Here is a 26,047-nt window from a genome sequence, read left to right as displayed (position 1 = left end):
AAGCCGGGAAGGACTTACAGTGAAACCTTTTTGTTTTCATCAGATATCTGCCATACAGGGTGAAAAAGGCATTTTGTATATCTATTTGCAATATGTATGAGCTACCAAAGAGACCACCATGATCCCGTATCATAGCACACACAAGAGCAGACTCTCAAGCCTCCTAGGAGGACAGGCAGAGAGCTGGGAAAGATGGGAACAGACTTTTGAGCAGGGTCTGTTGTGATAGGACAAGGCGTGATGGTTTTAAACTAAAAGGGGGGAGATTCAGGCCTAGAGGTGAGGAAGACACTGGAACAGGTTGCCCGGAGAGTTGGTTCTGAGTTTAGCAACTTTCATATTACTAGTGAAGTCTTCTTATTCAGTCAAACTCTGCTGAGCTTTACAACAGTGTAATTCTGGGTAATTAATTTTCTTATCTTTACTATGAATTAATCAGGAGCAAAATTTGTTATATTGAAGACATCCCATGTCACAAAAGAGTTAGCAGGAGTTATTTGGGAGAAGTCTGTGCTTGAACATGTAAAGCAACAGGTAAAGTGTTATTAGTGAGTGATGTATGATGCTCTGAAAATAGCAAAGTGCCTGTATGAGCTTGTGCTTGTAAGGAGGGATTTTTACAATGCAGTAGCACTTATGCTTGCATCACAGCTTGGGGGAATGAAGTTAACGAGAACCTCGCTAGCTGGAAAAAGTCGTGTGCAATTCGAGTCGTGCCAAAGCCGGCTGTGACTGCAGGCCGGGGCAGAGACAGGCAGTCCGCGCATTCCCCTCTGGAAACGGCTGACAGCGCTTCCCCGTCGTGCCCGGCTTCCCGACGTGTCCCCGACGTGCCAAGAGCTGGTGGAAGAGCGGGGAGGAGGCGGCCGGGCCGCGGTCCCTCTGCTCGGCGGCGCTGCCTCCCCTTGTCCCCCGCCCCGCTCCGCTCCGCACCGCGTCCCTCGCTCCGGCGGCTCCCGGCGCGCCGCCACTCCCTCCGCCCAGCCAGCGGCCCACGGAGCCGGGGGGCATAAAGCCCTCCCCGCCGGCGGCCCGCCCGTCCGCAGCCACCCCGCGGCGATGGAGGCGGCGGGCGGGCGGGCGCTGCGCTGGCTGCTGGCCGCCGTGGGGCTGCTGTCGGCGCTCAGCGCCGCCGGGACGCTGTTCCTGCTGGCGCAGTGGCGGGAGCTGGACGCGGCGCTGCGGGAGCTGGAGGCGGCGCGGCCCGGCGCGGCCAACGGCTCCGTGCGGGACCTGCTGGGCGCCGCCGGCCCCGGCCGGGCGCCCCCCGCCGCCCGCAGCAAGCGGAGCCGCCGCGGGGAGCGCGCCCGCGGACACGTGCGCGCCGACAACGACGAGATGCTCATGATGCTGACCTACTCCATGGTGCCGGTAGGGCGGGGGCGCCCGGCCCGGCGGGGTGGGGGGCGGGCACCGCCCTCCAAAGGCTCCTGCTGGGGCCAGGGAAGCGCCGGGGGTCTCTCGGAACACAAGAGGTTCCACTTAAATTTGAGAAGAAACTTCTCAGTGAGGGTGTCAGAGCCTGGCCCAGGCTGCCCAGGGAGGTTGTGGAGTCTCCTTCTCTGCAGCCATTCAAACCCGCCTGGACCCCTTCCTGTGGAACCTCAGCTGGGTGTTCCTGCTCCATGGGGGATTGCACTGGATGAGCTTTCCAGGTCTCTTCCAGCCCCTCACATTCTGGGATTCTGTGACTTGCACAGACCCGAGGCCCTGAGGGGGGAACCGGTAGTTTATTCAAATTTGAAAACATAAATGGCTTTCTAGAAACATATACAAAAAAAAAAAGGAAAAAAGCAAGGGGTACTTTGTTCGTTTGTTTTGTTGGTTGGTTGGTTGTTTAACCAGATGTTAGAAAACTTGCTACTCCCGTGAAATATTTTTCTGTGCTCTTCATCACAACATTTAATCAAAACTCCTTCCTGTTTGTTTTAAGAAATCATCTTGGTGTTTGGCAGCTGCCGCGCGTTGTGTCCCATCCAATAAGAATGGCTTCTCTGAGCCTGAGGGGTCCACATATAAAATCATTGGAGAAAATATTCAAATCCTGACAGGGATTGAGTGCTGTTAATCCCATTTATTGTTACGTGCTCAGGCTTAAATCATGTATGGCAGTGGGATGTCTAGATAATTTTGACAGTGGCAGCTAAATATGCTACTCTGCTGTCATTAAGCAGCATGTATGGATTAAATGAGTAGTATTGCCCTTTCGAAATAGCAGCGAGTGACATTGTGTATGTTTTAACAGCATGTAGCAAGACTTGTGTAGCTTCTCTGTTTAAATCACCACTGCGACTACTGCTGTGTGCAATGTGCTCTGTTTAAATGTATGTGTCCCGCAGGGAGCTGCTTGGTGACTTTTTGTGCCATTTTGTTGTTACACATTTCCATCAAATATTTCTCCTTCTGGCTGCTACTCCGAAGGGTGGGCAACTGTGCAGACCCACATGCCCAAGGGGAAGAAAGTCCTTAGAAGAATTTTCAAGCACCTCCCACTCCATAGCTTTTATATGTTGTGTCCAACTCCCATTAACGCAATGTGAAAACCCGAATGCTTTTGTAGCACTGAACAAGTTTCCTTAGGGTTGGTGAGATGGTCCCTGTTACATGGGAGGGCCCTAGAGCCACATTCCAGCCCCTGTGGAATGAGGTTTTGCCCGGTGGGATCTCTCGTGCAGGGGGGCACAGATCGCTGCACATTGTGACTACAGGTGTCAGTATCTTGCTGCTCTGCACGGGGGAGATCCGCTGCGGCCACCCTTCAAAAGGCTTTGAAATAACTGTAGGCACCAAAAATCCTATTTTAGCTTTTGTGCTATGGGTATAGTTTTGGTTCTGTGCCTCTTATTTATTTATGCATTTATAAATATATATATTTATTTTGTAAGAGAACCAAAATAGGAAATTGGCGAATCTGTTGCTGTAGGAAGGTTGATGAGAGGGTAACAGTCTAATAAGTTTGTAAGCATTAAGTTCAAAAGTGAGATTTAAACCAGTGCAGGAAGTTGTGGCTTATGGATATTTAATGATCTGAGTAGTTGCTTCGTAGTTTGGGTTGTCTCTTTTTCTTTTTTCACCCTTTTTTCATGAGAAAACTAATCTTTTAGCATTTAAATAAGATACTTCTTTGTGTGCGGCTGTTCTCCATGGCAGAGGTGATGCTGGCCGACTGCATCACTGGCGTAGGACTCGTCTTTTATGGCTAAGCTGGAGGTTCTAGGCTATTTGCTATAGCACACTCACTTCTTGAGTGCCAGGTTTTTTAATTGTCACCTGAATGGCACTGATTGGTAAAAATGATGCTGCTGAGATAATTAGAGGGCTGCAGAGCAAGCTGTCATCGCTTCAGCAACCTCAACAAAACCATTCGGATTAAAATGCAGTTGGAATTAGAACATAGGTGGATAACACGTATTTTAGAAATTACAGGGTAGAAGCCAAGTGTTTTCAAGGGGTGTGAGGGGAAAGAGGAAAGCAAATTCTGGTGTTCAAAACCAGTTAGCTCTTCCCAGCTAATTTAAATTGAGTCTAAAACTTGTATTTCTAAGAGCTCTTCCAGTAGAGTCTGGAATCCAGTAAATTCTCAGCATATATCTCATATCTCATATATCTCAGCATATATTGAAATCCATAGTCAAATATAGTTTGATTTTGCAGCAAAAGAATACTTACCATGAAAATAATTGTCTCCTATTTGAGTCTGTTAGATTTGTCACTTGAAGCTAATGGTGCATTGATTTTAAAGATAATGATTGACAGCAGCAAATAAACTTGCTGGGATTAAACGTCGGTCTGCCTTTCAGATTGACTTGCACTTGGTTTTTTCTGTCTTTTGGGAATAGTGCGTTCCACTATTTGCAAATAGGGTAATTGCACCGAGATGAATACAACGGCAGCTCTGGGTAAATTATTGTAGGTTGCACAGCCCTGAAATAATAATATTTTTCTTAGCATAATCATTAGACTTTCCCGTAAAGACCTGAGACACTTCCAGTGCCCATGTTCATAATATTCTCATTTCTGCTGGGTGGTTTGATGAGTGTTGACTCCCAGCATGTGGGGCAGAACATGAACTGTGAATGTTTGCCCAGCCAAAAGCCATGTGTTTTGTAAAGATGACTTTTTAATCGACAAACTTGAGTCTACTCTAGATTAAAAGCACTGGCATGAGTGTCAGTTACTGCTTGGTTTTTAGAAAGCCTGTCATTGTTAGGATGAAGTATTTTGAATGGACGAAGGTCCACTCCACATTTGTAGATGTTGGTTATTCCGAGATAAGAAATCACTTGGAGCATAGGTCATCTTTCTGCCTGGATATGCTATGTTGGAAAAGTGTTTATCCTTTGATATGAATATAAAATAAAATGGAATGTACTCTTTATTGGCTGATGCTGGCCTTTAATGCCCGCCACTGATAGAGGCAATGGATGGACACCAAACCTGCTTTGCAGATGGATGGTGTCACAATGTCAAGGTAGCTCCGAACAGCTTATTCTTACAAGCACAGAGCAGACAGTTGTATCTGTGTTTTTGGAGTTGTTTCTGTAGGCCAAGCAAACTAGCTACTGTGACGGTGTGCATTGCGTTCAACTTTACTTTCTTTGCAATATTAGGTCCGAGTGATGGTGGATTTATGTAACAGCACAAAAGGGATATGCCTAACAGGTATGTTTATTGCCTTAAGCATTGCACCTATGTTAACTTCGGAAATGCAGAGTTACAATATTTTCAAAGAACTTGAGGTCAATGACTACGTCAAAGAACTATGCTGTTTATTCTCTCAGAATTTACATATCAATGGGGTTATTTATTAAAAAAAAAAGACAATAGGTGCTACTTTGGGACTTATCTGTACCGACTTAGTATGAATGTCAGAATTTGAAGAGCTCGGTTGATGTCACTTGGAGCTATTTCCTTCCCATGTCGTTTTCATAAGCAAATCTTATAGGCTTGGGTGTTTAACACACTAATGGAGCTCTGAGGTGGGTATTTCTGTGTACGTCCACACACTTCAGGGCTAACATGGGATGAACACACAGGGTGTAGAAGCTTCCTTCCGTTACTGTAACTGCTGTGTAAATGTGTTTGCCCCCCTGCCTTGGCCCACAGTAGCAGGACATTGGGTTTCACGTGTTACTGGTGAGGGCTTGGAGGCGCTGCTGGCTGGGACGAGGTGATGGGCGCATTTTCTTTGTTATGTCAGGTAGCAGCCAATTCAATGGCTGTGGTCTAGCTTAGAAGTCTCTAACAGACTGAGTCGTGCGTTCTTTTTGGAAATAAGAAGACTAGAAGTAAGCCACTATTAATGTGTTTAAGAAAACGCTTCACTTGCTGTCTGGTTTGTATTTTCAAATGGCTGGAAGGTCCATTTGGCTCCACCGATTTCAACGTAAATGAGAATTACCACAGTACACACAGATGTTCAACGCTGCTTCTGAAAGTTTAGATCAGTCCTGATGGCAACCGAAGTTGTATCAGAGGCAACCTAAAAGTTTGTTTCTTTGGGTTCCCAACTTCGGAATTCACGCTGTTTGGTGCCTTCTGCACCTTTTGCTCCCTTGACGCTACCAAATTCTGTCTCTCTCGCTGGCTTTCTCTGCTCTAGGCCTCTCTGTTTGCTGGTTTTCCAGGACCTTTCTCATTTCTCTTATACAAGGATAATCAAGACCCTCAGTTTTTGAGATGAGGCAGTAATTGAATGCACTAATGGATGTAACATGGTAGTGTGGAAAAAATGGTCATTTACTGGAGAATTGGCAGAAAGATGGTAACTGATGTTACTGCCTGTACTGATGAAAAGGGATAATTGCTGTGATGGTATTATAAAATGGTTTTCACTTTACTCATAATGCTTTCTAATTAATCCTGAAAATTGTCTTCCTTGGGGAAGTGTAGTAATTACTGCTATTTTCTGTTGTAGAGAGTTTTGTTGAAACAATACAGTACTTTGTTGGCTGGAGGAAAATATTCACAGAACTAATTTGGTTCTTTAATTGCAACTTCCACCTTTCTTTGTATTCTCCTAACCTGCTTTTCCTGCTGCTGGGGTTTCTTTTGGTGCTTTCTTTCTAGAGGATCACATAAGATAGATCTTGTTACAGAGACGTTTTCTTGCTCACTTTTGCCTGCTGTGCTTTCTTCTCGTTAAGGTCCTTTTATTGTATTACATGCTGCTGAATAACTGAAGCAAGTCCCATTTCTAGTACAGCAACCGGGTTCTGTGGGGAGCTGCATCCAGTCTGCAGAACAATTACATGTGAAAAGCCTCATTGTTGATAGGAATGAGAAGTCTTTTTTCTTCTTCCTATTCAAACAGTCTGAATCCTGAACTACAATGAAATGTCTGTAAGACACAGAAGCGTAGCATGTATTTTTAATGTGTGTTTGCAACAGGATTTTTAATTGTGACATTCGTCAGTATTGTAAAGCTATTCTTCTTCTACTGAAGCAGGATCTTGGAGAACACTTGTATAAGTTAAATATAATGGTGGTTACAATGCCATGGATGCAAAGCATGTGAAGGTGCCCAAGCCCCTGCCAGTGAGATTACATTGTAGAGGTGCTTGTTCATCAAACCTATATCAACTGATATTTGCAAAAAGCAACATGTGTGTATGTAATTGATTTTAAGGGTTTTCTTCCAGTAACTCTGAGTTTCTGCTGATGCTCAAATAGTTAATTTTAATACAAAGCAGTTAAATCCATATATGTTAATTTTGAATGCTGAGAGGTTTTCCTCCCCTTTTACTGTTATGAACAATACTAATCAATTGAATTTGGAATTGTTTGTTTGTTTTATTGCTGGCTTAAACTCATAGTTTCTTTTTTTCTTGTTTTCTTTTGCTGCTTCTTGTTGCAGGTCCCCCCGGCCCCCCAGGTGAGATACTTGGATAATTGCAGTCATATTAATTAAAACAGTTACTGGTACAAAATGTTGAAAGGTAGAAAAGTATCTTTCATAGAATAGTCTTCTTTTGCTGATTAGAATGAGGGAGGGTTGAATGCCTGCCTGCCTTCATGGGTTTTGTATTTAGGTCAACTCGTGCCCCTTCTGAGAGGGCTGGGGTGATTTAAACAATAGTTTATCAAAACCATATGGAATTAAGAGTGTTTAAGTAGCATGTAGCTGTAGAGATGAGTATGTGTATATATATATAAAAGAGTAAACTGATTTAACACTAAAAACCACCTCTTTAAAAATGTTGGTTACTGATTCCACCCTCCCACCTCCCCCATAACTTTTCCTTCTTTCTTATTGAATTCTCTCTGCTACCACCCGTGTGGTTGCTGAGCTGTAGAACAGTTCCTTGCTCTCTTTCTGTGCTCGAGCTGTGGGTCTGCTTAGAACAATTCTCTGTATGAGGAAAGGGTCAGATGCTTTTCGTTTGGGGGGGTTCAGATAGTGACGAAGAGGGAGTGAGGTCTCCTGTGTCGACCCATTGTGGTTTGGCACAACAGGACCCTGGACAAGCAGGGAAATGCTTTTCTTGTGTTAAATTGGTCCGACCAGCAGCAGAAGCAACATTGGAGCTTGTGTGGTTTGTGAAGACGCTGCAGTCACCGTCAGGTTCAGAAACAGGACGGGTTCCACTGTGCTTGTCCTAGAAATGGGATCCGAAAGGCCGATCACAAGCAGCTTACCTTTGTTTTTATAGTTTTTTGTTTGTTGCGGGTGGGTGGGTTTTGTTTGTATTTGGTTTGGTGGTGGGTTGTGTGTTGTGGCTTTGTGGGGTTTTGTTGGTTTGCTTTGGGAGTTTTTGGTTTTGTTTTTTAATTATTATTATTGAGGAGGATACTCTATTGGCATGGAGAACATAATGCTCAATTTGTGGGTTTGGTGTGTCTAAAGAATGTATATACATATATAAAAAAGTGTGTGTGCATATATATATATATATATATAAAAGTATACTGTATGTAAATGTGGTAGATTTAAGGATAAATTGCATTGAACAGTGAAAATTCAATGATACTGTTTGGTTTGTTCAGGGCCTCCTGGACTGGATGGCCTGCCTGGCTACAATGGATCGGATGGGGTCCCAGGTGCACCGGGACAAAAGGGAGAACCAGGAATAAATGGAAAAAGAGGAAGAATAGGTATATATATATATGTATATGTAGATTTTATTTTTGGTAGTTGTTTTGAAAACAAGCCAAACCATTCTTACTGTTTTATTTTAGATCTTTGTACGGGGACAAGGGCTTCAAAGTTTACAAAGAAGCTGCACGCCACAGAATTCCGTAGCATTCGTTTTCTTACGCTAAGCTTTGGTAGATGCCTTCAGACTCAGTCCCGTGAGGACAGTGCTAGACATACTCATAGAATATTGCAAATTAAGGTTATGGAATACATTGTATTGATTTCCAGTATTCTGAAATTCCTACTAAATACTGTTATTGTAAGAACATTTCAGTTCCCTCAACCTGCCAACATAATGGCCCTTGGACTTCACATGTATTAAAACAAGAAAGCCAGAGTATGGGGCTGGTTGTTGTTGCACGTTACCACAGTTTTGGTTCCAGATTCATGATAACTATGGCAGGAACAGTATGCTTCCATATTTTGCTTCTTTTTTGCATTCTCTACTTAGCTGGTCTTTGGGCAGCTTTTTTGTGGCTGAGGAAACTATTTGGCCTAACTTATTGGCTTTGCCATGACGTGTTTCTACTAAGAGCGGAGAGAAGCAGCAGCACGGGTGCTGTTGTTTCTTAGCTGTGCAGCTCATCAGCGCGTGTGCAGATGGGACCGGGCAAGCACTGGTGACAGAGGACAGCTGTACCCCTGGCCCATGTGGGCTTGCTGGCTGGAACAATTGTCTTCTGTCTCCTCAGACACCGCACGGTGTGTCAATTCAATCATTGGCAATGCACTAGTCTTCAGAAAGTCAGGCGGCAATTGTGCCAAAGACACATTTTACCCCCAAATTGTGATTCCCGTTTCACAAAATAAATTTAAATAGTAAAGCAATTAGGTTTAAAAAAAAAGCATTTTCTTCTCCAATACTAACAAATGTAATTTATTTGAAACCTATGCCTGCAAGAACACTGACATTTCAATTTTACAACCACTGTGTTTCTCCTAAAGCAGGAAAATACCACCTGCCACAGAAGTAGAGGATGCAGGTGTTTGGTGTCTTGGTTGTGCAAACTCACGTTGTTTTCCTTATTGCAGAACTAAATCATGCAGGACAAAGGGATATCTTGTTGAATATTTTACTGTGATTTTACTTCACTACATGGTCAAGTGCAAAAACTACGTGCAATGTGGGCTGTTCATGCTTCTAACGGGTGTAGAATGAGGCTTATGAAGCCGTGTGAAAATGATACGAGGTGGCTGTATCTCTGCTGTAGTGCGACAATGGAAAAGATTAAAAGTGCAATCTGTGTTGTAACGTTAGTACGTAACTGCTTTAAGATCAAGTCTAGAGGGACCATGAACATGCCCTTCCCTAGCACCTTGCAAATGTGAAATAAGTGTATGAGTTCACATCTTTCTTTTGTATTCCTGCTTATCCAGAAATTCTCCAGCCAGTGTTAACAAGGCCCAGGTCTGTGTATTTCACCTTCAAAACTCAGAGGTCCCTAAGTAAAGATTATATTATTTGCAGCACACAACTGTACACCTTTCCCCTTCATATTAGGTTACAGTGTTGTCCAGCTAAATATGGGTGAAAATGACAGCTAAAGTGAGTATGTTTTGTACTTAAAAAAAGTTGATTGGTGCTTCATACTGGACCAGAGTTCTTGGTACTGAAATGCTCTTTCTTTCTAGGTGTGCCAGGACCAAAAGGTGATCGGGGACAGAAAGGAGAACCCGGAGAAATGGGTTTGCCTGGCAAGGACGGAGTGCCAGGAGGAAAGGGCGCAAGAGGAGCAAAGGGCGAAAAGGGGGATGCAAACAATGATGTGATATTGGAAGGTAGGAAGAAGTGCCCTTAGGAGCTTTCTTGTAACTGTGTACTCGGCAGAAAAAGAAATACTCTGCTTCATGAATGGGAACATGAGTTGATCTGGAAGAGCAGGACCAACCAGCACGTTGTCCTCAGTGAAGTGTTGAGTATTGCTCAGCCCAGGACATTCTGGTCTCTTTTTAATGCAAGTCTTCAAAAAACTTTCCTGCTTGGCCTTTAGGAGGTTGATGTGTACGTGAATTCTGCCCTTTCCAGTACTCTTCCAGTTGGCCTCCTCCTGCTCTTCCTTGCGGTGTAGTTTTGTTTTTCTGTTAGAAAATGGGGGGCAGATTTCTGCTCAGGAATAAATGAAGCAGCCAGAGATAAGCTGTGTAGAATTATAGTGCTGTAGCCTCTGAAGTTGAGGTCTTACAATACAGCAAGCAAAAGGCAACAGAGCTTTATAACTCTTAATTGCGCCTGTAATGCAGGCAGATAAATTGCCTTGGTGTCCTACAATTGCCTTGTGATGTTCTGTACGGTTACCTTCCAACCAACAGCATCCCAGTGAGTTCATTGCACCATAGTTCTGTGTGCATAAACCTCTTAAGAAGAGAGAGGCTGGTTTAGAAACCTCTCAAAGCCCATCATGTAGACACATACAGTTCTCTGCTTCCTACACAGGTGCAAAAGGTGAACCTGGACCAGCAGGGCCGCCCGGGCCCCCGGGGCCCCCAGGGCCTCCAGGAAAACGTAAAGCTAAAGCACAGCTTCAGGAGAACGTGTACAGCAGCAAATCCACAGGTCAGTTCCTTCCGCTGTTCCTTTCAGTATTTAAACGGTCTCAAGATGAAACCTGTTGCTCCAAGTCTCACAAAGCGGGAAGCAAGTGTTTAATTTTGCCGACATCAGTAAAGCTGCACGAAGTTAAAGCTGGGCACGTGGAGTGGATTTCCTTCAAACTGCGGCTGCACATTGCACCGCAGATACTGTTAAAGCCAAAATACGAGTATCCAGCTTGCCAGGTCATAGACCGTGTGCTGAAGTCCAGCAGCTGCTGCACTTTTTAAAGTCACTGCTTCTCCTTCTCCTCCTTCTCCTCCTTCTCCTCCTTCTCCTCCTTCTCCTCCTTCTCCTCCTTCTCCTCCTTCTCCTCCTTCTCCTCCTTCTCCTCCTTCTCCTCCTTCTCCTCCTTCTCCTCCTTCTCCTCCTTCTCCTCCTTCTCCTCCTTCTCCTCCTTCTCCTCCTTCTCCTCCTTCTCCTCCTTCTCCTCCTTCTCCTCCTTCTCCTCCTTCTCCTCCTTCTCCTCCTTCTCCTCCTTCTCCTCCTTCTCCTCCTTCTCCTCCTTCTCCTCCTTCTCCTCCTTCTCCTCCTTCTCCTCCTTCTCCTCCTTCTCCTCCTTCTCCTCCTTCTCCTCCTTCTCCTCCTTCTCCTCCTTCTCCTCCTTCTCCTCCTTCTCCTCCTTCTCCTCCTTCTCCTCCTTCTCCTCCTTCTCCTCCTTCTCCTCCTTCTCCTCCTTCTCCTCCTTCTCCTCCTTCTCCTCCTTCTCCTCCTTCTCCTCCTTCTCCTCCTTCTCCTCCTTCTCCTCCTTCTCCTCCTTCTCCTCCTTCTCCATAATAATAATAATAATGATAATAATAATAATAATATTAGTTGGTGGTTTGAATGCTCAGGAATTCGGGTTCTACAAACATTGCGATACTGTGATAGCTGTAAATTTTGGTTCAAGGTATTAGCCGATTATGGAAAGCGAAGAGAAGCAGAGAACAGCTTACTCCTAGCTTACTCCAGCTTGAGAATGGAAGCAAACGTTTGGGTTTGGATCCGCACGCTGGACCTGGGTGGTGTTGCATTCGAGGTGGTTGCTCCAGCCCTACAGTTCTGGGGTCGTTCTCCTCCCGGCTGAGCTGCCCATGCTCAGGGAGGTCAGAATGATCCTGGAGAGTGTCCTATAAAGGATAATACCAAAGGATGGCTTGGTTACTAATCTGTCACATTTCTGCAGAATAAGAGCGTTACTGTGACAGTATTTGGTGAAGCGGGGTTTATTCTGTAATTGGGACTGTAGATTTTTGATGGCGTACCGAAGGGGAGCAGCACAAGGACTTCGTGCACTTACCAAGTGCGGAACAGCAATTTGTGTGCCTCACCGTTAACGGAGCGATGTGTTGTTATGTCACCATCGCTCTGTGCAGTTTGCTGAGATGAAAAATATTATCATAAATGCTATTAACCAGTGAATATTTCGTATTGAGTGGGACATATATCAATTATTTCTGCTTCTTTCTTTTAATGTAGCATGTAATTGTAGTTTTAGTAGCATGTAGGAACCTCAATGAGGAGATTTTGGGTTTTGAATATCAGAATAGAGTGTGAAGAGCCGCTTAACAACAGAAAGTAGATAGCTGGAGGAGGTTTGCATCGTATTTGAAATTCAGAAATGGATGAACTGTTGTACAAGATACAATCGGAACATATACTCGGGTCGCCTCTTATCGAGTGGTGAAACAGACTGAAGTGCTTTGGAGAAGTTATCCGCTGGGTTTCTGGTGGTCTTCACATCCCAGTGTCAAACGGGAGCTTTACCCGACTCTGCGAAGAGGAGACCGCCCTCGAGGGGCCTTTGTGCTGCGTGAGGCCGTAGGCTGAGAGATCTCATTAGCAAATAAAACAGCCTTTTTAATTAAATATTCGTATCCCTTTGGAGAGAAGAGAATACACATAACGATTTACAACTGTAATTAACTTATTACATAAGAATACAAGAATGGTTTTTTTAAATTAAATTTTGAATCAGGTCAAAACTTCATTTCTCCAAAAGAAGAGAATAATGAGTTGGAAGCTCAGGTGTATTTGTTCTTATTTGTTCTCGGTGGTACTGGGAACCGTTTGCTAATTCTCAAAGAAACAAAATGTTCTGATCCACTCCCTTACTCTGCCTTTCCCACCATCCCCAGACAGACCACTCAGTGGGTTTAGTATCTTGCAAACTCCATCAACTCTTGGCTTGAGTATTTTATGATAGGAATCAGTGGGATATTTATATATATATATATATATTTGTGTGTGTGTGTGTGTGAAAAGCACTGCAAATTTCCAATGACAGTCTCTGATTTAATCGTAGTTGCTTTCTGTTTCATGCAGCTGAAAATCCTCAGAGTACTGCAAATATCGTCAAATGCAAACAGTGCACTCAGCTTCACTACGAACACTGACCTGGTTCTGGGCTATTCTATAGTCTTAGATAAGCTACTCTATAGGGAACTGCTCATTCAGTATTTAACTGTATGGATTAGACTCAGCTCAAGAGAATTTCCTGATGCTGAGTGAGTTCCTTTTTGAGATCCTTTGACAATATTTTGAGATCAGAGGCTGGAAAGGGATCCAGAGGGATTGCTGGATTCCAGCTATAGGCACTGATCTTCCCATGGGTGGATTCAGTTCTTGTGCCTTATTTCAGAGAGATGCTGTGATCACTTAGAGCCTTTCGATGTCGTATCACCAAATGCCCCAGATAAATGTGTAGAAGAAATACGTGTTGTTCTCGATCTGTCTTGGAGTAGTTTCCTTCGGCATGAGCAAAGAGAGGATGTAACCTAAAGGAGAAAACAACAATGCAGTATAATCTGTCCCTTCTTTCCTGAATGTCACAGTACCCTTTCAGCATTACTTTACAGCTATTTCATATTTTTACTGTCTTTCTCATTTAAACTTCATCATAGCCCTGTAAATCCCAAAAAGATGCTGGAAGGCAACAATGAAAATGAATGTCCAAAAGAATTTGTAGCGTGTGTGCCAAGCAGAGTGCGATGTGTTGGGAGATGGAAGTACGGATGGAATTAGAACAGAAGGCTGCAGTGGGCTCAGGATACTGAGCAAAGAGCTCAGAACTGCTCCCTGTGGCTTTGGACTCTAAGCAAGCTGAAATGCATCGCCTTGTTTTATAGACAAAAGAGGTCTGTTTAAAATTGTCCATAAATATTTGCATTCAGGTGTTTTTTTAATAGTAAAAACTAAGAGAAGAGCCAACCAGTTACTCTGTGAATTATTGAAGGGTGGGGAAAAATGTTGCCAGGTGTTTATTTGTTTCTGATGTGAACCATCTCTATGTGTGTAAGGAATATAGTGTATAATATATTGCCCCTTTAATAGCATGGATGGCTGACCTCCATTCTTATCCATTATGTTCTCAGTGTATGTGTTAGTACTTTATTACTATTTCGAGCATTAACAGCACAAGCAAAATTTGCGGTGTTGGGTACAGAATCCACCCCCTCTGCTGGTGTGTGTGGGTTTGGGTGCGAAGCTGTTGAATTGAGCATTTTTGGCATTTGTGCTGAATCAGCCAGTTGCCGGTTACCTCCGTTGTCTAAAGGTGCCTAAGGAAAGGGGCAGCTCCGTCTTTCTGAGCAGCTACTCAGAAATTCACAGCGAAGGAATCAAATCTGTTGAGCAAAATTGGTTACTCCTCAAATTGACTGTCAGCCTGACAGCCGTAAGGAAACGAACCACAGCCAGTCTTTCCTAAGCTCTTTTCTTGACCAGACCAACCTAAGCTGTTTGTTTTTCCACCAGATGAAGCAGAATCCGGGTTGTCATTCCTGTATTTTGGTGGAGTCACCGATGTGCAATCTAGAAAAATGCCATGTTTTTCCTCTCTGTGTCGCAGCCCTGGGGGAGGCGTGTGCGGTACCGAATGACGACACCCGGGCTGGGAAAGCCGAAGACAGAACCCCTGCTCCTTCCAGAAAAGCTGGTAAACTGCTCCAGAGCACGAGTAACTGCTGCTCCCCGCTGGGATGGCCCAGGTAACCAACGCGTGCTTGTTCTCCAGCAGAATGTGTGATAACGTCTGTGGGGAGCCCTGTTCACTTTGTCACGGTGCAGCAAACGTTTGGAACTTGGATGCGGGAACCCGCAAATGTAAGCGATGAAAGGATTTGGCTCACCATGCATTTTTCAGGTAGGCTGGCAGTAGCCACTGATCAAAAATCGGTTGTTATGTTAACGTTGCTTTCTTAATTCCTCCAGGCTAAACTAATATTTTTAGTCACGTATGATGGGGTTTTGCCCACGTCTTTTTCAGAATGGTTTCCATCTTACTTGTGTAATACTTGGCCATACCTATGGTTGTAGACATTTAGACTTTTGTAGTATCTTCAGACATATTCAGAGTCCAAAACAGATTTTGAAAAAAACTTGAGGATTTTAGTATTTTTGCTTATTTGATGATTTATTTTTTAAATACCTAATCCAGGTTTGAATGCCTGCTGCTCATGCCTTTTTATTCTTTTCTCTGAACAGTTTCCTATGGCTTTACTTCCCAAAATTGTAGCTAGGAGTTGTGCCTTTCCATCCAGCTGGGCATGAAAATGAATCCGGTGCTGCATGAACTACATTTAGTGCAGGAAAAGTTCCAGGACCGAGTGGAAAAAGGGAACGTTTTCTGTGTATTTACCAGCTGTTCAGAATTAGGTCTGTGGGAAGCAGGCCCTTGAACAGCACCTCTAATAGATTGGTTTGTCTCTCCATTCTTTTATTATTCCAGCAAGCTGAATCACAATTGAAAACACAAATACAGTTGTTGTCTGTCAGTTATTTGATGGAGATTGACTTTCAGTAGAGACTGAATTTGAGGGTAGAGGTTTCAAAATCGGATGAACCAAACGACAGTCCGTTTTTCGTGTTTTCCCCTTCATTTAGGAAGCTCTATAAAAGAATATGAGAATTCCAATGCCTTGCTGAATGACACCTACAGGATCGTGAACATCACCGGATTCTTTCATGGATGCGGTCACGCAGTACAAAACAATCACCTGTACTATCAAAAGGGAGGAACCAATGTCATTCTGAAGTAAGTCAGACGGAGTTGGCTTAAGGCCAGTGGTGGTGTGGAAGGAGCAATGGGTTCGAGTGACACAAGTGAACCTCAGAAAGCAGACAGCTTCCTCGTGCATTTGATGTCTCCTTTTGGTCCTATCTAGAATAGGAAGAATGGAGGAATGGTTCAGAATTCTTTCCAGAACAGGACAACTGATTCTTTGCAATCTGTAACTAGAATGTGGGCCCCGTGTGTTGTGTGTGGGTGCTGTGGGAGGAAAGGAAAGGGGGGGCAGCCCAGGCCCATTGCTCTGCTGTGACAGTTCCTTAAGGAGTGGTAACCTGAGTAGTCACTGCCTGACAGGACAGCTGAGCCTGCAGATGAAGAAGCAGCCACGTGCAGAGGTGACAACAGATTTTTCTTTTGGCTGCCCTGGGGTCCAACAGGTTTCTATGATACATTGCATTGCCGTGGGTGTCTTGCACTTGGATTCCTTGCTGTGCTTGTAATTGTGAGAAAGATACGGGAACGGACTGAGAAATTTGGGGGTCAGAAAATAATATCTGATTTAAAAAATGAACTGTGCGGCTCCCAGAGTCAGGGTCGGCTCAGCAGCGGTGCGGGACGCGGCTGGGCGGTCGTGCGGCCGTCAGCCCCGTGCAGCCTGGCTTCCCGAGCTCGGTGCTGGGTCGGAGCCCGTGCTGCGGTGCAGGGGACGCAGCGGCTGAGGACGCGGTGACCTGCTGGGCTGCCCTTCCCGCTGCGGGGGAGCGGCTCCGCTCCTTGGTTTCCTTGTGAAGAGAAGTTCCTGCAACTCTCCCAGTGTATCTCCCTGAACTGGAACTGGGAATTGCGTCTCTGTTTTTCAGTCTCTGCTCAGGACAGAGACAGACAATACAAATCAAAACCAAAACCTCATCTTGCGGGAAGAGCCAAAGACAGGCAGTCCAAGGGCAAGGGAAAGATTGCATCTGCTTTCAAGTTCTCTTACATGACTCTGATGTTTGAGCCAAGAACATTGCTATACTTTGATGTCTATTCCCAAGCAGGTGTGAGTGCTGCCTTCCTATAGTCATTTGGATGCCAAGGAATGTGAGCAAGCTGCTTGGATTCTATAATATTTATTCTGCCAAAGACAAGTCCACTTTTTGGCAGCCTCCTTGATCTTTAGGGCTTTTTGTTTATACATCTGTAAAAGACCATATCTGAGCAATACGCAGCGACAGGACAGATCATCAGCTTTGCTTGTGTACCGTTAATTGGGAGATGCCTTCACGTAGAGATGAACACGGGCTGTGTGTGAATTCTCAAAGCCTCTCTAAGAAGAGCTGAGAGATGGCCTCGCTGCTCCGTTCTCTGCCCTGAGGTTATTTACCTTCAGCACAGGCTGAATGAGGCTGTGAGTTCTGTGACAGTGAAGCCCCTTGATTTGGGGCTCCAGAAGAGCTTCTGAGAGGTTTTGTGTTGACTTTTGTATTGGCTACAGAGAGAACAGGCGAGGCCTCGGTGGGTTCACTTTGCAAATGTTGAAAAAAGTAGTTAAAAGGAGTTTCCCGTCATCTGGAAAAGCTGGTGAAACCAGGTTTGGCTGACCTTTGGCAGGTGTTTTCGTGATGATTGCTTCATCCTGTCTTCCTTTTTCCATAACATGCTTCCCCACCTCTGTTAGTTTCAGTTGGCTTCATTTTAGCAATCGAGAAACTGTTGGTAGCTTTAGTTCCTTGTGGTCGTTGGAAATACGACACTATATCCTGCCATTTACCCCTAGGTGCTGGAAGATTGAGGAATTTGGGAACCATTTGGAGTTGTCACTGACTGGGGGAGCAGAACAGAACCTTGGGAATGAAGTGGTCATCATCACTTTTCTGCTCCCTTTAGGGTTTTCACCTGAAAGAGGGAGAGACGGGGTGTTCTGTGTTGCAGATCTTGCCCATTTCTAATGAACGTGTCAGTTGTCTCTCCATAGGAAGAAAGAAAAAGGAAGAAAATCTGCATTTCTATGTGACTGTTCCTGCTCAGGGCTGTCCTCCCAGCCCTTGCACAGGTTATTTACCAGTGTGAAGCAACTGATGAGATAACGGGGCTGACACACGTTCTCAGAAGTCTTCTCTAGCCTTGAAGCCTTTTGTTTCTATAGCACAGAGGTGCTGCTGGGATACGGAGCTGCTGTGGACACAGGTTTTAGAAGAGCTGAGGGGAATGATCCAGTTAGCAATTCTTGACTTCTCTTAGGATGATTTTTCCAGCATTTGCTATCAATGCCTCTTCCACAGCAAAAATATTCTTCCAGTATTTTTGCTTCTCTTGTAAGTTCCTGGATCTGAAATGTTCCTGTCATTGAGCCTGACTTTTCAGAAAACTTGTGGAACTGTAGCAAATTCCTGTATTGAGTGACGATTTTCTCTCTATTTGAGGAATGGAGCTATACATTTAGATAGAATTCAGCCAATGCGGGTGCATCATTACAGAGGGCATTACACTAAAGGAGAAAGCGTGCTCTCTGCCTTTGCTAAAACACTCTGGTATTCAGTAATTAAATACAAACTGCAAATGTGTCTTGAAGGTAGCTGGTTACCTTCTTAAACTGGTAGAGGAGCTCAATTTAGCTGCTCAGTGCCGCTGTCCTCAGATTATCATCCTTTTAAGGAATTTTAGGGAATCAGACCAATTTCTTACATCAGAGACGAGACATTCAGGCTGTGCTGGTGGGGCCGGCGTCAGCTCAGAATTTTGGCTCTGCAGAAGTGGAATTTTCATTCCTTTGATGTTTTCTTGGGCAAATCACTGCACTATCTGAACTGTTCTCAAAGATGAACTGGAAGACTGGGTGAACCTGCCCAGAGTTCAGGTTGGTTTGGTCGATCAGAGTTTCTCTCCTTAGTTCCCACCTCGTAGAAAGCAAACAAACCTCTGTCAGACTTCATTTCACAGCCTTGGGCCTTCACCCGGTATGTAATTCTTTTCCATGCCCATTCCTTTTAGTTATTTCTTTCATCCTGGTGATAATAAAGCTCATAGACTAAATAAAGTGAGACCTACCAAAGCAAGTTCATGGCCTTGTGCATCTTTTAGATTGGTTGTTACTTTGGAATTTTCTCCTGATATTTTGGAAGGTGCTTTGAGCGGAGGACTTAATCTTAAAAGACATCGGAACGGTCCTTGAACTCAAGTATTTTCAACGACGCTTCTGTCACTAGTGATGCACTCTGAGTTGATTCTACCAAGAAGTGTGTGTGAAAAGAGATTTCTAACACAACATGCCGAATACTTTTTATCTCATTTCAGATTTGGGCTTGATAAAGCATCGTTGAGCACACTGCTGATTGAAAATGCCTTATATCATGGTCGTAACTACCTCTTTTCTAACTCGAAGACCTATTTCAACGTAGCGGTGGATGAGAAGGGTCTTTGGATTATATATGCCTCAAGCACGGACGAAAATATAATAGTAGCACATGTTGATGAAGAAACATTTTCAGTCATTCGGCACATCAACACTACATATCCCAAGTCTAAGGCTGGTAACGCGTTCATAGCGTGTGGCATTATGTATGTTACTGATACGAAGGATACGACAGTAAGTTTTGCGTTTGATTTATTGAAAGAGAAGCAGATTGATGCAAGGTTTGAGTTACGGTCTTCACAGTCTGTTCTTGCTATGCTGTCGTACAGTTTAAGAGATAAGAATTTGTATACGTGGGAGAATGGAAGCTTAATGATATATCCTGTACATTTTGGCAGATGAAGGTATTTTAGAATACCATGTATGAGAGCCGTATTTGACTAAATAGATGATTTCAAGCTGTATGATATACACCTGGGGGTCTCTTCATTTGGTATAATTCTCTGTTCACTCATGGTGGTTTCTGAGTGTGCATAAAAGGGAGATCAGGCACCTTTGTACAAACACACTTCAATTATACAGGCACTTCTCATCCTTTTAAAAGAAAAGCTGTTCCGTATTGCAGCTGGCACACAGCACAGATTTTGTTTGTCCCCTGTTATTCAGCTGATAATTTTATCTAATGTACATTGATTATTCTATGGACGTGTGCTCAGCAGAGAGTATTTATAACTTTCAGTTGCTATCGCCCTATCTGCAATAATTTTCTAGTCCGTGATTATGGTCTGGTATAAATGTCTAAATAACGAAGTTTTGTGTACAAATCCCTAAATAACGAAGTTTTGTGTACAAATCCCTTTGCCATGTTCACTTACTACTTGCCACTGATTCTCGAGGAACGTTCCTCTTGGACAAAGATACACGGCTGTTAAAAATAATGGAGATGGAGATGGTTGTTCAAATAGAAAAATCAGAAAGCTTCAAGTTGGGCAAGTCCAGTGAACTGTTACATAAAAGCAAAATCCAGCCCAAGTACAAGGAAAATGGGAATAATGGGTTATTAAATATTGAATGTACATGAAATTGTGTTTGCTAAATGGAGTTTGGGAAGAAAAGTAACGAGGTATAAAATTGAAGAGAGGAAGTAAAGTATACGATTAAAATTCCCTTTTTAACGGTGCTTGAGTTGCTTGTGTTGCTGCAGACTCTTCCTTGCCCTCTCTGCCGTGTAAATTATGCCGCTATAACTTGCTTGTAACTATAGTTCACTATAGTAAGGTATATTGATTAAAAACCATCCCCACATTCATCCATACAAACGAAATCACAAAATGCGGGGTATAGTTTTTTTGCTGATATTCTTAGAAAAATAAAATACCCGGAGCAGGAATGCATGTATTCATCATAGTGCTCAGTGACTTAATCTGGGATTAAACTTCATTCCGAGAGTGCCCGCTATCATTCAAATATTTCAGAGCTGGAGGGGAGAAGTAATGGGAAGTTTTAATTTTGTTCTGGTATTTAATATTTCTAAATTTAACATTGAAACATAAATCCCTACTGTTTCTTACTGTATCTGTGTTCAAAGTCATGCTCCTAGGAAAGCCCTACCTGTATTTCTAAGCTGCTTGTGTATATTGGTTAAAGTTCCTAAAGCTCATTCAAATATTTAGAAGCAAAGTATCACTTAAATACCTTTTGGCTGAAAAAAACCCAGAACCAGCTGTGTTTCCTGCAGCTGCCTTTGGTCATGAAGAACTAAATTCTGTTAATCTTATGGTTTTCTAGGACAATACCATGCAAACAGCTACTCCGTTTTATCTCGGTCCAGGCTGAGGCTCAGGCGCTATCTACTCAATCCACCAGATGTTAGTTAAATGGATTTAAATATAAGGAAGAGTTCTGGGATGGACTGTTCCATGAAATAAAAGTAATTTATTTAACTTACAAAGGGAAAACTAAACGGTGACATTTACTCTTCTTTCTTTTCATACCTCCTGTACTTCACAGCCTGCAATTTAAAATCACCTTTGGAGAAAGGTGCTTTTTATTCTAGTATATTTTACAATACAGCACAGACATCAAAATCTTCATTGGAGGAATAAGACAGTGTGTGAACATTTAAATACGCAGACATCGTTCCAGTCTCGTAAGAACGTGGGTTTGTTTACAACAGAAAAATACATCTGACGACAGTAGCTAGTTATATTACAAGCAAACGATATTGAACTCTGCATAGTTTATACAATATACTGTGGTAATAATTTAATTACCAGTTTTATCCACTATTTACTAGATGGCCACATAAAGCCTGACATTCATCTGAATTGTGGCATTATATGTTCCATTGGTATTCTCTTAACAGCTTCATTTGATGAAGTATATTCTGGACAAATGAATTTCAAAACTAAAAGCTGACTAGAATCATGGGTGTCTTCACTACGAACATTTAGTGCTTACAATACATTCCTAAAGTAAAGGCAGGTGACCAATAGAAAACACAGCTGTCAAAGAAAGGAAGAGAGTGTGCAAATTAAACCCATCACATTTAGAAGTGTGTTGATGTGCAAGTTGCAGTATCAACGGTGTATTAATACCAACTGGGAAAAACCCCTCAGCATAAAATGATACGTGTTACACAGCACGTTCTTGATTGCACATTTTCCACGGCATTGCATCCATTACACTTTCTCGCAAAAATCAAATACACTGAGTACCCTTAATTAAAACGGAACTATTTTACAATGAGAAGTTGTACACATGCTTCAATTAGTGGGAATAACTGGAATAAAAAGAACGGGAATCACATCAGAAATGCGTACTGGCTTGTAAAGCCACAGTGCTTGTTACGTGACTGACGACTGTCAGAATCTCTACAATACACTTAGTCAATGCAGCTTGGGGGTTACTGAGCAATAACTGAGCAATAACCCCTCCTCTGACTGTAGGCTGTACTGGGTGTCATTCTTTACTTTTACAATACAGTACCTGCATTTCCACCCCAGTGATCCTTATGGGCATACTCAAAATACACCTGCTGAAAAGTGTTGAGGTTTGCTTTTATTATTTTTTAAAGGTTTTTTTGTAATCTTTTTCCCCATAATACTTGATGCTGCAGTAACTGCCTTGAAAGGAAACCGCATGTTTCCTTTCCACAGTGCATACCACCGTGATTTTAGCCACTTAAAGGGACATTATATAAAGCCAGGACTAGCTCCCACACCACTACAGAATGTCGAAAATGCCGGAGGGTATGTTGAAAGCACTGGGAAGAACCCTCATTTTCAGCGTGCCGTCCGCTCCACAGGAGAAGATCCGATTGCCTTGCACAGTTTCAATCTGGGTGACTCCAGCACCAATGTTTCTGAAAATGGACTGCTTAGCATGTTCATTTTTAAACGAATGAATTAAATTATAGCCAGTCAGTCTCCACACCTGTATCAAAAGAATAACAAATGACAAAAGGAGATTAAAATGAGGATTTGTATCTTTTCCCTGTTGTTTCAGATTCCTGTTTTAAACCCTATTCAGCAATGATAAAGGGTATTTTTTGTTCCTTATTAGCAACAATTACAACAAGTCCAAGAGGTCCAGCTGTAAGGAAAGAAACTGCTTTCTCCTTCTCTTTACCATGGTCTTGTATTTCCCTCCTTTCCTATTCAGGAACCAAGCCCTTTAAAACAGGGACTGTATTCCTGGTTTGTGGGGTTTTTTACTGTTGGTTGTTTCTCACTGCTTGTGGCACCTCAGCAGCCGTCTGGGGCTGCAGCATCGAGCAAAATACCAGAACTTGGGGTTACACAAACTTTACAGGATGTTGAGCTTACTGAACGCCCCCTGTATTAGAAAAATATCCAAAGGTAAAACCAGAACATTTTTAAGAGAGAAAAATAAGCCAAGATTTCAGAATCATACACTTTATCAACCTGAAATTCAGTCACACAGCTTAAAGAAAAACTGTTCTATCTTCTTTAGTAGAGAACAAAACCTACTTGCTTTAGAAGGACATAGTTCCCTTTACGTTATTAACGTAAGGCAAGCATGCTCTACCCCATATGTAGGTTTGGGGCTTTGTTTTTGTTGTTGCCACATTCACCTGTCTATTTACAGTGCTAAATACTCTCCTACACAACTCAGTCCTCCCCTATCTTACCTTCATGTTGCCTTCTGCTGAGCCTGTAACAAAATAGTCCTCAGAAGGATCCAGGGCAAGGGCCTTCACGGCTGATTCGTGTGCTTGGAAGCTGGAAAGGATCTGCCTCTGTCTGATGTCAAAGATGCAGACGTATCCCTTCCTGCCGCCGGAGATCAGCAGCTGGTGTTTGGGTGCATACTGAAGGACCGTGGCCCCGTGATCGTGACAAGTGAAGGCTGAAGGAGCGAGATGTCAGAATGTAATAGATTTGAAATCGTAAGTAGCTTTCAATGTAAAAATGCATTTCTTCTCGAAATCGTTATCTGAATATTTTTCTAACTTGACAGTTAACATTATTTCACATGGGTAATGTCACAGCAGCTGGCAGCTTTTTGCTCTCAGAAGAGCTATATAGATCTAATGCACGAGAAAGCATGGTATGTAATCTAATTTATTTTAGAATACAGGTGAATACCCAAATTAAAAAAATAAGAAAGTAATAAATTCACCGTATTAACTTAGATTAGATTCCTGAGTTAAAAAATACTACAGCTGAACATTAAGGTAAATATTAATTACCTTACAGATATGTACTATTATATACTAATTTCCTATTTTTCATAGGAGCCCTGATTCAATTTCTTTAAAATGAGGCCAAACTTGTGTGAAATCTGCTAGTTTTGAAATGTGAATCTCAGAATGCATCTATGGCTTATTCAAGTACTGCAGTTGTTTGCAGATGTTTATGGTGGTTGAATTTGTTTTTTTAAAAAGCCCAGGATATTCTATTTGCATTTGTATGTGTTTTTCTTTCATAGCACAACATGACTGGATTTTGATTTAGTTTGTTACATAAAGATGAAATTATTGAACGTGGTCAAACAGACACAAACGTCTTTTAAGAATCCAGTCCAAGTGCTGAGAGACAAGGCCAGCAGACAGAATGAATTGCTTCTATTACCTACAGTTGTCTTCTCCTCTGTCCTTCACCAGAGTACTGGATATATTAAGGGCCAGTTTAAGTAAAAGCCTACATACATGTGAGAGTTCAATAATACAGCCTTCATTAGTTAGCTGTTAATTTTTTTTTCAGGACCGTATGCTAATATTTCAGACCTCAATACTGTCACAAAACCAGCTTTGTGCATGACATTCTTGCTTCATACTTTTCTACATGGAGCTAGAGACTACACAGTGGCAGTTCTGGTGTGTGCAGTAGTGTGCAACGCATACTTACACCAGTTCCCGGTGCAAATTTTTCCCCTTAGCCAAAAGCACACCCATGTTCTGCTTCCTTAGTCAATAAGAAGCAGAGGTTTAATTTCCACTGCAGTGCTTACCGTGTATGAGACTGTTACCAGATGAAACCAGGGTGTCCCAGAGGCACACGTTTCTGAGGGGAAAAAACAAGAAGTCATTGTGGCTGAGTGACTCACAGGGTGACACGACTTGGGAAGTGTTCACATTTTATGTCAAAACTTAGAAGGTAGAACCGAACAAGGAGCCCTTGACTCTCTGCAGTCATTGGAGAGCATATGCAAAGAGTTAAGAGCTTTAATTCTTTCTGTGCTCTTTCAGAATTCTTAGTGGAACAATACTTTCTACCTTTAAGCTGTGTACTAGTCCTAGGTTGTACCAAGAAATTCTGGAAGTTGTTCTTTTCAAAGAATTATCTTGCCTTTGCTAAAAATATTTCTCCCCCCAGCAACAGCATTATGTCAAATGAGTTGCATTTGGGCCTCACCTTGAAAAAGCTGCTTAACTGTTGTTGACCACTCCTCACAAAAACTAAATTTGGGAAACAAGCAACTCAAGGAAGCTTACAACACTGAGCCTTAAAATGTCAGCCACACATTAATGCACAAGAGTAGCAAGTTAAGGGAGATGAACAGGCAGCTTTGGTGAAATTCCTCGTTGTTTCATTAAACACACCTGTTATCATTGGACTGTCCCGACGTAGCAACCAGACTTGAAGAGGTTATAAACGCAAAGTCACTTGTGGTTTTACTGTGGCACTGCCAACTCTATTAAAAACAAACCAAAGAAGATGCAATCTTACCAGCTGTAGTCTGCATCAAAAGTTACCATCAGTCTGGTGTCACCCATAGCATAATACAAACAGTTGGTTACGCAACGTTTAGAAACGGACGGACAACACAGTTTGAAACATCAGAGAATGGAACAATGGATTAAAAATCCATTATAAAATAAAAATACACTAAAATAAGTGAACTACAGCAAATCCAAATATAGTGTATCAAAACAGCCTGAATTTCAAATTAAGCATGGTCTTCATGTACTGTTAAGCAGCAGTAAAAATAATTGAAGAGCGTATTTTTACTAAGTCTTGGGGATGACAAATCACTACTGTCAGCTCTGACTTTTAATTTAATCAAGGGTAAATGCTAAAGTAGTATTTGTAATTACATTGCAGCTTATGGTTATTGTATAACTAGTTTTCCAAAGATGTATCAATGAAGCTCTACAGTTGTTTTCATAAAGTGTGCCAATAAAAAAGCAGCAATATCAAAAATGTGTCTGTGAAACTCTGGTGCTATTGATGTGTCTGAAGTCTCAAAGACTTAAGTTTCCTCTTTAGAAAGGAAAAAAAACCCCAAAACCCAACAAGGATTCTGTGTACTTACCAAATAGGGCTTAGGGTTTGAGGTGGTTTGGTTTACTTGCCAAATACTTAGAAATCCTTCGCCATCAGCAACTCCACACTGCAAAGATGGAACAGTATTTATTAGGCACAATGTGCTGGTTACTGGGTGCTTACTTCATGACAGTCAACAGCTGACTTCAGGGAAAAAACACCTACACCACCCAACCATTGCCTGCACATTAAATATCAACAACGA

The 26,047-nt window shown here is 42.7% G+C and overlaps 2 protein-coding genes across 10 annotated transcripts in view; one reads left to right on the top strand and one right to left on the bottom strand.

Moving 5' to 3' along the window:
• Positions 1–795: 795 nt before the first annotated feature.
• Positions 796–20,837, top strand: GLDN (gliomedin). 2 transcript variants are annotated; one of them, XM_065847559.2, is made up of 10 exons: positions 796–1,371; positions 4,611–4,662; positions 6,857–6,874; positions 7,987–8,094; positions 9,770–9,916; positions 10,572–10,691; positions 14,557–14,643; positions 14,725–14,850; positions 15,591–15,741; positions 18,994–20,837. In XM_065847559.2, exons 1-10 carry the CDS (start codon positions 1,060–1,062, stop codon positions 19,451–19,453), a joined length of 1,581 nt encoding a protein of 526 aa, XP_065703631.1. In that variant the 5' UTR covers positions 796–1,059; the 3' UTR covers positions 19,454–20,837. The 2 variants fall into 2 exon arrangements, with proteins under 2 accessions (XP_065703631.1, XP_065703629.1); XM_065847557.2 differs by having other exon boundaries at positions 797–1,371; positions 14,722–14,850.
• A 129-nt stretch (positions 20,838–20,966) lies between these two features.
• The window catches only part of DMXL2 (Dmx like 2), a 49,804-nt gene continuing 44,723 nt past the window's right edge, over positions 20,967–26,047 (bottom strand). For 7 of the 8 annotated variants that reach the window (XM_071814102.1, XM_071814104.1, XM_071814103.1 and 4 more), the window contains 5 exons: positions 25,832–25,909; positions 25,119–25,210; positions 24,527–24,579; positions 23,205–23,422; positions 20,967–22,486 (listed from right to left, as the gene is read on the bottom strand). In XM_071814102.1, the coding sequence (XP_071670203.1) occupies positions 22,277–22,486; positions 23,205–23,422; positions 24,527–24,579; positions 25,119–25,210; positions 25,832–25,909 (651 nt within the window). In that variant the 3' untranslated portion in view covers positions 20,967–22,276. Of the gene's footprint in view, positions 22,487–23,204; positions 23,423–24,526; positions 24,580–25,118; positions 25,211–25,831; positions 25,910–26,047 lie in introns of those variants that run through there. The other variant, XM_071814108.1, reaches the window with a different exon arrangement.

The sequence above is a fragment of the Patagioenas fasciata genome, chromosome 12 (assembly GCF_037038585.1).
Source record: "Patagioenas fasciata isolate bPatFas1 chromosome 12, bPatFas1.hap1, whole genome shotgun sequence".
NCBI lineage: Eukaryota > Metazoa > Chordata > Aves > Columbiformes > Columbidae > Patagioenas > Patagioenas fasciata.
Note: the sequence above shows the minus strand (reverse complement) of the source record. Positions and strands in the feature narration are given on the sequence as shown.